The sequence below is a fragment of the Papilio machaon genome, chromosome 12, assembly GCF_912999745.1.
Source record: "Papilio machaon chromosome 12, ilPapMach1.1, whole genome shotgun sequence".
Taxonomy (NCBI): Eukaryota; Metazoa; Arthropoda; class Insecta; order Lepidoptera; family Papilionidae; genus Papilio; species Papilio machaon.
In genome coordinates this window covers 6,541,828-6,556,014 of record NC_059997.1, presented here as the reverse complement: position 1 = coordinate 6,556,014, position 14,187 = coordinate 6,541,828, and the positions used below count along the sequence as shown (strand labels likewise).

Sequence of the window (14,187 nt, the reverse complement as noted above, 5' to 3'; positions counted from 1 at the left end):
CAAAGTATTATGCTAAAGAAGCTATAAATAAACCATAAGTATGTTATTAAACGATGTCAAAACAAGATCTGAACATCGATGCAGATCGCAATAGAAGAAGCAGTTGAATACGTGCCAAGAATTTGTATACAAACATATTATAGCGCCATACATTTCACATCAGGAAATAATTTTAAGTTAATAAACTCATTCGTATCTTCGTAATAGCATTTGCGGAAGAAACTTCAAAATATCAAATATCAATGTTGTAAATCTACTCAAAAATAACTAAATACAACAAACTAAATCTACAATACAATATCTTAGTGATCACTAAAAGAATACGGTAGTATATTCTTTAAATCCTTTATGTTAAGATGTGTCAGTTTTTCCGCAATATGTTTTAAAATAAACATTTTTTTTTTTTATTTAAACGGACCGAAGAAAGTATAGATGAAGTGTGTGAAGGGGGATATTATGGCCAAAAAGATAATGAATACACAATGATGGCCGATAGAGGTATGGAAGAGTAATAGATTCTATGCCGAACCATGGGGAAAAGATTAGCAAGATGATAACTTTTTGTTTAAAATATAAAAATCCTAAATTGGCACATAACATTTTTCCTCAACAATTTAAAGTGATACATTAAGGAGAGTCGGTTGCGTCAGCACTTAACGGGCAGTTGGAATTAGTGAGTCAGAGGCGCCCAGACTTTGAGAAGCTCGTGGTTATGAATCACTTCTTTGAGAGGGTATCGATCAGAATCCCTTTAAGTTTATGTAAGTGCGAAGTTTCGTAATTTGAAATCAGTTACATAATGGTATCGTACGAATACTAATACACTTTTCTGATTTATTATCATTATTCAAATAGATGAGTTGTAAATTGTATGTAATTATTAATGGATTCAACTCGAAGCGCAGTGAAAGTTACTTTATTGTTGGTTTATTTACTCGGTACATTTTTAAAGTGATCCGGCGCCACTAGTATCTGTTTACTGAATTTCTTACTTGCAGCCGACTTAAAAATTTAAACCCACGTCTAGCAATTGGCTACTATCAAGCAGTGTACAATAAATTCTAGTCTACCCAGAATTATTTCTTCCAAAAGATTTACAATAAAAATCCTTTCTCATATTTTATTAAGAATAGGAAATCTATTCTCTTGATTAAATTCCCATTTCAAATAATCATGTGACATAATTATTAAACCAAGGTCTTCATTAGTCGTTTTTAAACAAAGATAATTTAACTAGAAATTTAAAGTCATATAATAATAACAGTATCACACAAATACCTATAAATTTGAAATAATTTTCTTACCTGATTAAATATCACGAACTCTATTCGCCATGACATTCGCTAATTACAATCAAAGTAGCATTATAGTTAATAAATTGACAAGCATATTTTACTAACGAAACAAAGGATCATCAAAGAAACTACTTCAAAAGGTAATCAAAGGAATTAACAGTGAGTAATAAAGGTGTCAACTGGTGGAATAATATTATCACTTCTTAGTACAATCACCAGAACAGCCATCTTGGTAATCAAAAGAAACTAGCGTTAGTTTAATGGCCGATAAAGATCTTGCAAGGCGCTAAATATGCGAGCGGTCTCGCTTTCTTGAGTTCTCAAATGTCTCGCCTCGACACTCATCTGTTGCCTTTGTTAATTGTTATAGTTCAAATTTATTGACTGACTTTCTTCAATTAAATCACACTTGTTGTCTTTTGTGATTTCCTGGTCATATTTTACCGTAATATTTACAATTGATTGCATGCATGATTTGTTTCAACATGTCGATCTTTGACGTTATTCTATACTCGTAGATAGCCACAAAGATAAGGAGAAGATATTATAAAATTATTTAGAAGGGCTATAAATGCAGATAGGTTTTAAGATAGCCAAATATACCGCAGGTTAGAAATGTAATAGCCGTCGAATTGTCATCTTAAGATATAAAATTTTGTGGCAGATTAGTTAACTATCTATCGTTAAATCTTAGACCTTGTGCTTTAAGTGCACTTTAATATTATAGAGCAGTAATAAATATTTCATATGCGTGCTATAAAACGCGGTATACAAATAAAACATGTCAAATAATTATCGTCTACATTAAAACTGTACCGTTTCTTATTTCTTTAATAGCCATTGTGACCTTATTGCAGACTGAGAATTTGTGTGACGTAGTTGACTAGATGTAATAACAAACGGTACCACAATGCGGCTTGCACGGCGCAGTTCAAATCCGCATTAACATTACAATTGTTCGCTTTGTGTGCAGGGTCACAGGTTCGAGGTCGCTGTTCACTCGTTTGTGAGCGTTATTTCGACCTTTCTTAACTTAGTCTACGTTATCCCTTTTTAAACATGGGGTCTGAGCAGTCATCGGTTCAATGGCGTTTTTACTTTGGATTTTAAATTTATAAACATCGAACAAAAGGCGACGTATTTTGAGATACTTTTGGGTTTTATACATACACGTTCGAATTTATTTTACATTTTTTGGGACATAATTTTGTAATTCTCTCTTCTTTATTATTCTTGGAAGCCCTTCAAATACGCTTTAGATAAGTCATTTTAATAATTTTAATTAGATTCAATCCATCTTCGTTACCATAACAGTATAAATCTCAATGAAGAGGCAATGTTAGTCCAAAGTTACGATACATCTTTATTTCGTTCTTGAATCGAGCTACCTGCCTGAACAGCTGCGATTGAATTCCAAGGGAACCGGTTCGTTTGTTTTTGGGTCGTTGTAGTTCAGTTTGCGAATATCCTTTTGTCCTTAACAATGCACTTAATGTTTAACTATGAATATTAATAGTTGTTTACAGCAGGTTCCAACTACTCTTTAGGGCTTTAAAATATCACCGACTCCGCAATTATTTAAACCAAGTAAATCCCTCTCTTAACCATCACTAATATTGTAACCACGATCTTGTTATACCTTTTCCATCTTTCTACATCCATTTTATCCGACTTCAAAAAGGAGGAGGTTACCAATTCGTTTGTATGTTTATTTTAATTTCTGTTTTTTTAGTCTGGTCTATACTTGTGCGTCCACATCATACCAAGTTACTGCATAGTTGCCATATAAATTATCTTAATCGTACTTTCATCACATTAAGTAAATGTCAAGACATACATAGTTATTGAACATAATCACACACATACAAATACCAGTCTTATTTGGCACAGATAAAATTATTTACAACGTCAATGTAGTCGCTTTGCAATCATTTAGGTGTACTAAAAATCCGAATCCAGTTTGTGTCGTAAAACTTTAAGCCAGTTGCGTTACTGATTAATTTATATAGCGAGATTAAAGATAAAGTCAAAATCAAGTACCTTTGTCATATGTATCGTGATTATTGAACAATTTATTATGAGTGACCGTTTGACATTTTGGCACGTTCGTCACGACTGTACATTAATGATCACTTTATTACACATTAATATTCAGGTCAAGTACAATTCTAGTACAACAATATGATTTACTTATAAACAAAGTCACATATAAAACTTTCAAGGTAAAATTTGATATAAGTACTAGCTAAATATTGGATTTAATATAGTGGTAGTTAAAGCATAATCATTTTAAATCGATACTAAAATCTTTTATACCATCTTAAATTATCTTTAGAATCGGGGAAATATTTTATTAAAGATGCTTTTAGCGTATGCAATAACATCGTTAGTTATTTGTTTATAAACAAAATGAGTCATTTGCAATTATAAATGTTATTGACCAATGACGAGACTTCTTCGCGTTACTTTAACATATTTATGTCTGTTTTTTATTTGATTTAGTAACTATTTTTTAAATTACAATGATGACATCTACATCACAGCGATAAAAGTGACTTAAGTTAGTATTAGAGCATGAAAAAATAATATAGTTAATTACATATATAACGGCATAATTTTCCAACTTAAAGATCTTTTAAAGATGACTAAGAATTAACATGATATATGTTAATAATACTTAAATTTATATTCATCAATACAAGTTTTTACCATCTTGAAAATTGTTCATAATTATTTCAATGAACGACTTCCTACAATTTAAACAGTCAACGTGTGTCGTAAAGTGGAAACGGCTCAAGACTATCTTGTGATCTCAAGGTTCTCTATAAAGATACCTTTTAATCGACAACTTTGCAATCACGTTCTGATGTAGGAAAGGAAATGTCATATGAGAGACATTTAAATTGCTCTTCTTGAATTTAATTATAATAAATCAAGCCAACGAAAGACTCAGAGCACATAATAAAACTAGATAGATATTTTACGTTCTTAGGTACATGAAGTTCTGTTGATTGGGTCTTAAAACATCTGAATCGAAATTTAGTTATCTTAGAGACAGCCATATTTGCTCATTCCTTATTTTCATGTCTCTTACATAAAAATAATAAAAAATAAATTCATAAGCATTATAAATAGCTGCAAAATTTGCGGTAATGTCTGTAAAAAAATCTTTAAATGTAGTCGGTTATCGCGGAATTCCTAGGCAACACGCAGTCGCAAGTTAATTGAATAGTGAGCAAGTTGCACGCTGGTCGTAGTCCGAACAAAAAAAAAACGACCCAGACATTCCCCGCGTAATGAGGTAGCTCTGTATCTTCGTTTTATAACCTCCATACAAAACTTTCATAATGAAGCCTAACTGTACACGATTTAATTATGACTACACCATTCTTTCTCTACACATCCTTACTGTTAAAAATATATGCGAGAGAAATAATAACTGCATGGCTTCTCGCGGAATACAGTTTTATATTCATAACTAACGCCTCTTTGTACTGGCTCGTTTATTTTCTATATAAAACAAAAAAAAAACATCTTTCGATACTCGTGTATGTATATCAAAAGTTATAGTTCTAAAAAGATTCATAAAAATCATGTTTGTTCAACCTCATTTTGTTACTAAATGTACTGTATTGGGTAGTAATTAACAAGCTCCAATTATGAACCTATTAAATAGCCTCTGTTGCACGAATTTCATAGAACGAGTAGTTTAATATTAATTATAATTATCCCTAATTAAAACAGTTTAACAGTTTAAACCGGGAAATGTCAAAACACTGTTAACTTGATAAAAAAATGGAGAAAGACGGAGAGCTTTAAAAAATATAGAGTTTACCTTTAAGTCTACTGAAACAAATTACTTCATTTTACTTGTAAAATGAAACTGATCTAATATGACGATTATAGATTAAGTTGCTAAGATCGTCTTAAGTTGTAATTAACATCGATAAAGCGGCTAATAATTAATTAATAATACACATTAAATATTATATCCAATGGATTAATAACATGTAATAATAATAAAGTTATTGTTCAACATATTTATAGAAATAAATGATACGAACTCATTCATGTCGGTCTAACAATCATGTTTGATCTTAATGAGTTGTAATAACTTAAACTAATCTTAAATAATTCAGTCAATATTCTTATACCTTTATATTAGACAACATTCGAAAAGAAAAGAAGTTTAAGCATCGTAATTTTGATTAATAAAATACTTTTCTGTCGGCTAACTACATTTGGCAAAAGATCTTCTGTGTTCAAATATTTATTATCGTTTTATTTAACGGCGCAATCATCATACCATTTTGTTAAATAATCAAAATTTACTTTGTCCTGATTTGAAAGAGCCAATGATTTGTATCCAGGGCGGTCGTTGACCTGGCAGAGGCACCTGCGCCGGCGCAGCGCTGGCGGATCCCGACCAAGGTCGCACAGATTTTCACGCTCTGAATCATCAAACGTCGCCCTAAGGTCACATCTCGCTAGACGAAATTACAAGATGGCGTCATTTTACGTGAACCTTTCAAAATGGCGTCCTTGAATGACAGACGTGTGTGCAAAATATGAATGTCGGTTACAGCGGCGGCTTGATGGCATAGTAATTCGCTTCTTAGAACATAGTCGTTAGTACAGTTGTTTACTTGATAGAAATCTTTATCTGGAAAAGAGTTATGAAATATTCTGATATAGAATTATAAATGATTTACGTTTATATTTAAAATTCACAATAATAAAATAATTGACCTAAAAAGTAATCACATGCAGAGTTGTAGCGATAAATAAAATGACCTAAATGTTTATTAAACATGAAAGCAATAAAATTCTAAAATAGATGAAGACATAATGCGCAAGTCTGTGTCAATTACTTATCTACCAGATGAGAAGTTTACAAACTAACGACCATTAGCAGTTGTGAATTGTTAGTCGATTAGGTAAACAAAAAAATGCAACAAAAACTAACCTTTCCGGCAAACAGTTTTAGCTCTTACGTATACTAGCGTTATCAAAAACGAGATTTTTATTATTACAACTTCATTAATATTTAAACAACAGTCAGCTGCCGTTCACAAAACCAAATGATGTTAATTTTATTATATTCAGAGTGCGCTGTCGGAAGAGAAATCTTTTTTGTTAAAGTAAAAAAAGTCGTTTTAAAAACTGAATCATAGTCGACCTTCGTGGAATTCAATATTAAGTAACGAACACAGAGTCGTGATATTTCATTTGCATTATTTTTTTTTACTCAAGCGTTACAAGAATCTTCTAATGACATTTACAATAGCAAGAGTATTATATTGTGACGCTGTATATTATAAACTAACTCGTGTTTAATTAACATCAATAGCGTGTATAAAATAATACATGAATACCGTTACCTTTAAGGTAAGTATAATGCTCGTTGGAACATGAATCGCAGTCATGCAAGAGAAATATACCTCGAGTGTTTGTAACTACAAGTGCAGTTAAGCGCACATCAAAGATTTTACAAAAAAAAAATATTCTCGAAACTCGCTTTCAATGTATTTAATTGGCACAAAAGTCTACATCGCAACATGTTGCATTACAATACGTTTACAGTTAGAATTTCGAAATATAATTTATGTTTAATTTTTATAAACTGGTTTGTGACACAAAGTATCAAGATGTGTTATCACGTTTAACAGGATACGGATAGTTTTTAGAAACAAATCGCCTTAACAATTTCAATGAGTATTAGTATTAATGATTAATTAAGTAAATGTTATAAGCTGCGTCATATCATAATAGTGTCATTTTGTCACGTTTGTCGGCGTGTGAATGTGACGGACAATTTTATAGTAGATGCGACGTTTTATTACCTTCAGATATTGTGGGCAGCACGTTGACAAAGCTAACGATACCAACGCCTGTTAGCTGACTCATTCACAAAATTAAATCAACACTGTATGGGGAATCGCTCGTAGTCGGCTCGCAACCGACACGGACGGGGCTGAGCAGCCAAAACAATACGGTAACACACAACACTTATCACGCCAGCCTACATAGATAAACCCTCGCTATTTGATGTATCGGTCTTTCGGATTTAAAACGGCACATGTGCCGGCACCCCGATGATCCGTTACAGTTTATCGAATGGTAATTAAACACACTTTTTCCATAATAAGCGAGAACGTGATCTGACACTTGTGTGCGGCCTAGATCTCTGCTGCGAAGCGCGTGCGCCGTCCTTCTGTTACGAAGCGCCGGAGCGAACTGCGCGCTCTACGGAATACGGACTACGGACGCGAAGGCAACGCCCGCGGCCCGCTCACCAAGTCACCAACACACCTTATCTTTCGATGACAGCGCTCGACCATTTTAATGCAACCACTCGACTGGTTAGTTTATCCAGGCGATGTTATTTAGCAAATAACATTACAATATATTCAATGTACATAGTCTTCGAGAGAAAGGATTGTATTTCCCATGCTGATAAATAAAGGAAAACTTGCAATGTAAACATGCACATTTTATTGTTCAGCTGTATCGTTTGTGTATTTTACACGATCGTACCTGTCTCACCTTAACAGTTATTGCAACAATACATTCAATAGAGACTATTTACATTTTACATTTAATATACGCAACATTTCGCACTTTCATTTAAAATAATTTCATGTCATATTTATTCTGTACATTACGAAAGTAATTTAAAGTAAATGCAAATTTTAACTCTATATAATAATGAACTCTATATATTAATTTATCTAATATATAAAATTCTCGTGTCACAGTTTTCGTCACCGTACTCCTCCGAAACGGCTTGACCGATTCTCATGAAATTTTGTGAGCATATTCAGTAAGTCTGACAATCGGCCAACATCTATTTTTCATTTTTTTTTAAATGCGCGCGGACGGAGTCGCGGGCGACAGCTAGTATTATATAAAATAAAAAATGGGTTCATGTAACTCTAACAAACTTTAATTCCGTCCGTCTCATTAGACTTATACGGTCATTAGATCTGGTTTCTTGTGAACAAAGATATATGCGCGGTGATTAAATATCCATTGTAATATGTTATAACACTGAGGATGTTCATTGTGTTGACTTTGTAAAGAAAAGTCTCAAAATTAAATGTCTTTTCTATAACAAAGCACTCATAAAGGAAATTTTTATAAAACACTGCTTTTAAGAAGAGCTGGATCTATGTGTACCTACTGTTTCTTTTACAACATACATACATATATTGAAATTAAAGAAAGGAATCTCCTTCAAACTAGCTATTCTTTGTAAAGTACCAGAGCCTCGTAGCCCAATAGCAAATTTTAAAGAAACAACTATATGCTTAATTAATGTTTTTTTTTCATTAGACAAAGTTTGCAATGTTTAAATATAAATTATTCATTTTAAATTGCATTTTTCTTTAAGACAGCATTATTTTCTTTATACTCAGAGTCATCATCATCAGCTCACTATACTATACTAGACCATAGTCGACCACGCTGGCCCAGTGCGGGTTGGTTGACTTCACACATATAATTTAATTGCAGGTTGCATCACGATGTTTTTCTTCACCGTAAGAAGTCTGATAAATGTACATATGTAAATCGAAAAACACATTGGTACATGGCGGGATTCGATCCCAAGACCTGCAGATTGCAAATCAAGTGCTTAACCACTGTGCCACCGACGCTCAGAATAATAAATGGGTATCAAATTATTACGATTAAAATAAACTATACGAAACCAGTCGAGATGATTGCCTCGTGAATCAATTAAGGAACGTTAATCTATTAGTACAATAAATTAGTTCGATAAAGACAATGATGACCATAAACAATTTTATCTTGAAGACTAATAAAATAACTAACATTATACACCATTAACCTCTAAATAAGACGTCGAACTCATATCTTAATTGATAAATTTCAAAAGCTGATCGAAATTCACGATTTTAAATGTCTCTAAATAACAGTACTGTATTTAAATTAAATAATCACTGTTTTGATAAATAAAGCTGCCACCACTAAGTGGTAGAAGTCAGGAGAGAGACAAGCATCAAAATTTACCCACATTGCCCCGTAAATTTTTATTCAAAACGCATAGTAAACAGCCTTTAAATGCCTTTGCAAATTAAAAAAAATAACTAATATATAAATTATTTTAATGTTAGGTCATTGCGCCAAAGTATTTTTTTAAACATAAAAATGAATCGAATGACATCTATCTCTTATCTATCTATATATATAAAAGAAAGTCGTGTTAGTTACACCATTTATAAGTCAAGAACGGCTGAATCGATTTGACTGAAAATTGGTGGGCAGGTAGCTTAGAATCAGGAATAGGACATAGGATAATGTTTACCCCGTTTTCTATTTTTTATTCCGCGCGGACGGAGTCGCGGGTAAAAGCTAGTTAATAATACATCTCGCTCTAAATCATTTTTTTACGTTACCATTTCAAATATTTATTTGCGATTTACTAGCTACATCTAGTTGACTTCACATGTTACCAACCATTGTAATTTATCACTAGCTGACCGCAAAATACTATTGTTACTCTTATCATTCAATCGGCACTTGACATTTTAATATTAAACAGGCAAAACAATTTAATACAATAAGGAAGCAAGAATTATTCCTAACAAACAAATGTTTAGGTCAATTAAAAATCTAAATTTGTTTTTTTTTATTACATCGTTTAACTTCCATTAACGTGCTCTGTTATTAGGTATTCGTAGAGCAGACTTTTATCTTGAACCTTTTAATTAAACGGTAGGTTTGCACAGATTGTAACTTTAATTAAAAAGACAGATTTAATAATATGTTCTCGTACACAGCATATACAAAACAAAAGTTAGTGCTTTAACATCACACTTCCCCATACAAGCGGACAAGGCCGTACGTCTACGTTCGGTGCACCCTACGAACAATGACTACACAGATAGAATATTGATGTATACTATATGTAGTGGCAGAATAATCTTTGTTCAAGATCTACTCACAAATTAATGACATTGGGTATTTGACGCCCTCGAGTATGAACAATGATACATTTTATATTACACATCACGTAGCAGCGCCATACATTGAGTTTTAAAAATTATATTAAACAATGATTTACTATATAAGTACATTACATTGATATGAAACACTATAAGTTAAACTTGAGTCGTTCAATGGACTAAAAGCTACAATTAGTGTATAATTTAGTAAGATAGAGACGATTCATTATGGCAGGTAAACATATAGAAGACTTTGAGGACTGCATAGACTTCGTATAGACCCTCCAACCGAAAAGCCAGTCGCTAAAATATCTAACTACTTTATTATATCTCTTTAATTTATTACTTGCGAAAATAATACATATTACAAGCAAATATTTGTTCGAAGAACTCGTTAGCACATCCATGAGCTTTTATCTGAGTGGGAAGATTCGATTGCACTGGGGAAATCACAATTACGTCACCGAAGAAGTTGTTCATTGGCTGTATCTAAAGTAACATCTGATCCAAACCAAGTCGGATAATGCATTAATCGTCTTGATTGTATATATTTTATTCCGCAGTAACTTGCTATTAAGTTTAAAATATATCAGGGAAAGGTTTTTAAAGTACTTTTAGTAAACATTTATATTGTACTACAACTAATTCCTATTTCACTTCTCAAACAGCTGATAACTGTATTAAATACTACGCAATATTAACACACGATGGAAATGATTCATAAATGTTATCTTTATTTCATTACATGTCTAATTTTCCATTACTTAACCTAATTAATAAACATGTATATACATGTTTTAAATTTTTTTAAAGTAACAGTAATAAATCCAGCAAATGTACGATGTTTTATAATTTTTTGGTAATTACTAGTTAGTTTCCACTGCAGAAACACCTGAATAAAAACATATTGTAATCCCTTCTAATTCTCTTTTTAAGTAGGTATAGCAGCATGTTTTTGAACAGGTGTTTGTACAGTGAAAACACAGCATTTAGAAATGATTACGAACGTAATGTTTTTCAATCGGACATGTTCAGTCGATTTAATATTTGAATTTCATGAGGCGACTTCGGTGAATTGACGCACGACGATACGGTTACCATTTATACTAATTATTTAAGGATATATAACTCTTCGAATATGTAAATGCCCACAGCCATGAGAAGGTCAAAGTTATAATTATGTTTATATCAATTAAATTCTCGACATTAAAAATCAAGTTACGTAAGATGGCGATTTGATAAACTGATAAAAAACAAAACTGGTCAATAGGTTATTACAGAAACCTTGACAAACTTTTACACCAATAAATTGTCCAGATCTGTTTTCAAGCATGTCTTAATTCGATTAAAATTATATCTAGTAACAAAACTTTATCGGAAGTTTTTCTGAAGGCAATCAATAACGATTTTTAAACTAGGGCAAATAAAAAAAATTACTAACCGTAGAAAATATCTTCATATACACTAAGTAAATTCCATCGTTCTGAAAACCGTTTAGAAATACCCGCATTGTACAACAAGTGACACAAAGAGACGAGCAGGAAGATCCAATTACCGATTGAACCTCTAAGACTCCATAAACCATTTATATTTATCAAGGTGCTACCTTAGTGCAGTATCCATGTATCTATTATACATAGTAACAATGTATACATAGTAACTGCGAAGGCTAAAATTATGCTATTGCCATTTCTCGCAAACAAAATTCAAAAGCAGAAAAATAAAGAAGATAAAATAATAAGTTGTACTTTCAAAATAAAGCTAAAAGAGGATTTCAAGACTCACGATTTTGGTAAAAACATATATTTTCACTACATCATATACAACATATAAAATACTTACTTTTCTTATTGGTGTCGAAACTGTCCTCGTGGCCATTACACCTCCTATCGTCATCGTACTCGTAGACTTTGAAACTATCGAAGGAATACAGTTTGACGGCTTTGTTGCGACTTTTAACGAAACCGCCGACCGGCTTGTGAAACTTCCGATATTCAAAAAGGTCAACAGTACGTTCACTTACTTTAACGTGGTTTTTTTTTCGTTATTTATAAACACAGACTATAAAGTCACTCCAACACAAAGTAATATTTTCAGACTCGGCGCACAAGTCCGATACCAACTTTCGGTACTTATCAGAATACAATAGTCAGTAAACGAGTACGGGAAGTGGGATTACGCGCGTCTCATTGTCCGTCGGTTAACAATGGACGATGGTATTCGAAATACGAATTTTACGTAGTCGATGGTTTTATTCGAAATTCAAATTGACGTCCAGATTTTGAGGGCGAGGTGAGCGGGAGGTCAGTCGGGCGGGAGCGGCTGCCGATGCGACCGCGTGCCGTCTGCCGGGCGCGCGCCTTGCCGCCGCCGCCGACCGCCGAGCCGCCGCGCCGGCGCCCGGAATTGTGTCAGACACGGCACCCCTAGCACCCCGGCCTTTTATGAATACACCTCACTCGACGCTTAACGCATCAATACATTAGTTACCGTGTGCACGGATCGCTATTTATAATTGCTACCTTTATATGAAAATCTCACTTCCATATGTGTAAATGAAAATTCGGTAAAATGGCTTCTACTTATTTTTAAAAACAAAGGAGGCATAACCTGTCCAATGTATACACATTGGATGATTTCTGTTGCCAACATATGGAATACCTATTTACATAATTTTATTATACGGCTCTGGTTCCGTAATCCGCCTGTTGAATTAGCAAGTACATATTAGAATTCAGAAACAATTTATGCACGCCTAAGCACAACTCCCATTGTAACAACCTCGTAAATATTTATTCAATATCTTTCTAAAATAAATAAAATGTTATTTTTTACACATTTTATAAATGTAATTAAAAAAAACAAAAGTTTAATTCAAAATCATGTTATCACACCGCCACTGCGTAGTAAGTTTAAAATTCGTCCCCTAATGTGGTCCGCGTTAAAATTACAAAGTACTTAATTAAACTCTAATTAATGTCATAGACAATGGCATAGAGCACGAAATTATAATAACCTGAAAACGACTCATATAGAATACATTTTTGGTCACACCCATAGATAACAAAATGTTTTGTGCTTTTATACTTCCCAAAACTTCAGAGACCAAAATCTCTGTATAAAACATATATGTATCTATGTATAAAATATGGGGATTTTCATCTCAGAAACCCACGATAAGGTAAATCGCCAGTTGCTTGTACCTTTTTGAAAATTAAAAATATGTTCTTTCTAAATATAATTATAATAATGTGTTATTATTCTTATATAACAAAAATTCGTGACTCACATAATGTGGGTAAAATTTTAGTTGAAACTGTATGTACATCAAATGAGGTTAATTTTGAAATGCCAATCATTTTTATTGCGTTTTCGATAGATAAGTGTAATGCGACTTTATAATATCGGCAGTGCGTGGGAAGTTTATTGATCGTGCTCCAAAATTAGAAGGAAAACGTTTTTTTCTACTGTACTCATATTAAATGTTAAATGCTTTATGTCGTCTGTTCCAAACGAACTTAGTTTCTACAGATATCTTGTAGGATAAGATTAAATGGGTAGGAAAGATCTACCTTCCCTTCAGAAATTGGGGATGTTTTAAAAAGCCACTCAATCACCGAGTCACATAATTATTATAAATTCTGCGACATGTTAGTAATTGAAGAAACAGAAAAAGCCATGACTAAATGGTCAAAACTGTTTTCACCTTCGTGTTTTTTCCACAAAATCTCTAAAAATAATGTCCAACTCTAAAAATAATCCATTTCTATCAAGACCGGGAAGATGATAAAACATATTTCCTTCCCTACAAATAACAAAAATATGCTACAACTTCCAATATTACATCTTAGCTGAGCGCACTCTACCAATATGATGAATTTCGTAAATAAAAGAGCTATCAAACGGTGCGTCGGCACGTTCAA

General features: G+C 32.8%; 1 protein-coding gene across 3 annotated transcripts in view; it reads right to left on the bottom strand.

The window, feature by feature from the left end:
• LOC106718345 (cyclin-dependent kinase 14) overlaps positions 1-14,187 on the bottom strand; it is a 65,709-nt gene that overhangs the window by 45,563 nt on the left and 5,959 nt on the right. The window contains exon 1 of one of the 3 annotated variants that reach the window (XM_014512413.2): positions 12,107-12,575. The exons of 1 other annotated variant lie outside the window; for it this stretch is intronic. Coding sequence is in view for 1 of the 2 variants with exons in the window: in XM_014512412.2 (XP_014367898.2) it covers positions 7,139-7,202 (64 nt within the window). In the remaining variant the exon portion in view is untranslated. Of the gene's footprint in view, positions 1-7,138; positions 7,626-12,106; positions 12,576-14,187 lie in introns of those variants that run through there. One more of the 3 variants, XM_014512412.2, reaches the window with a different exon arrangement.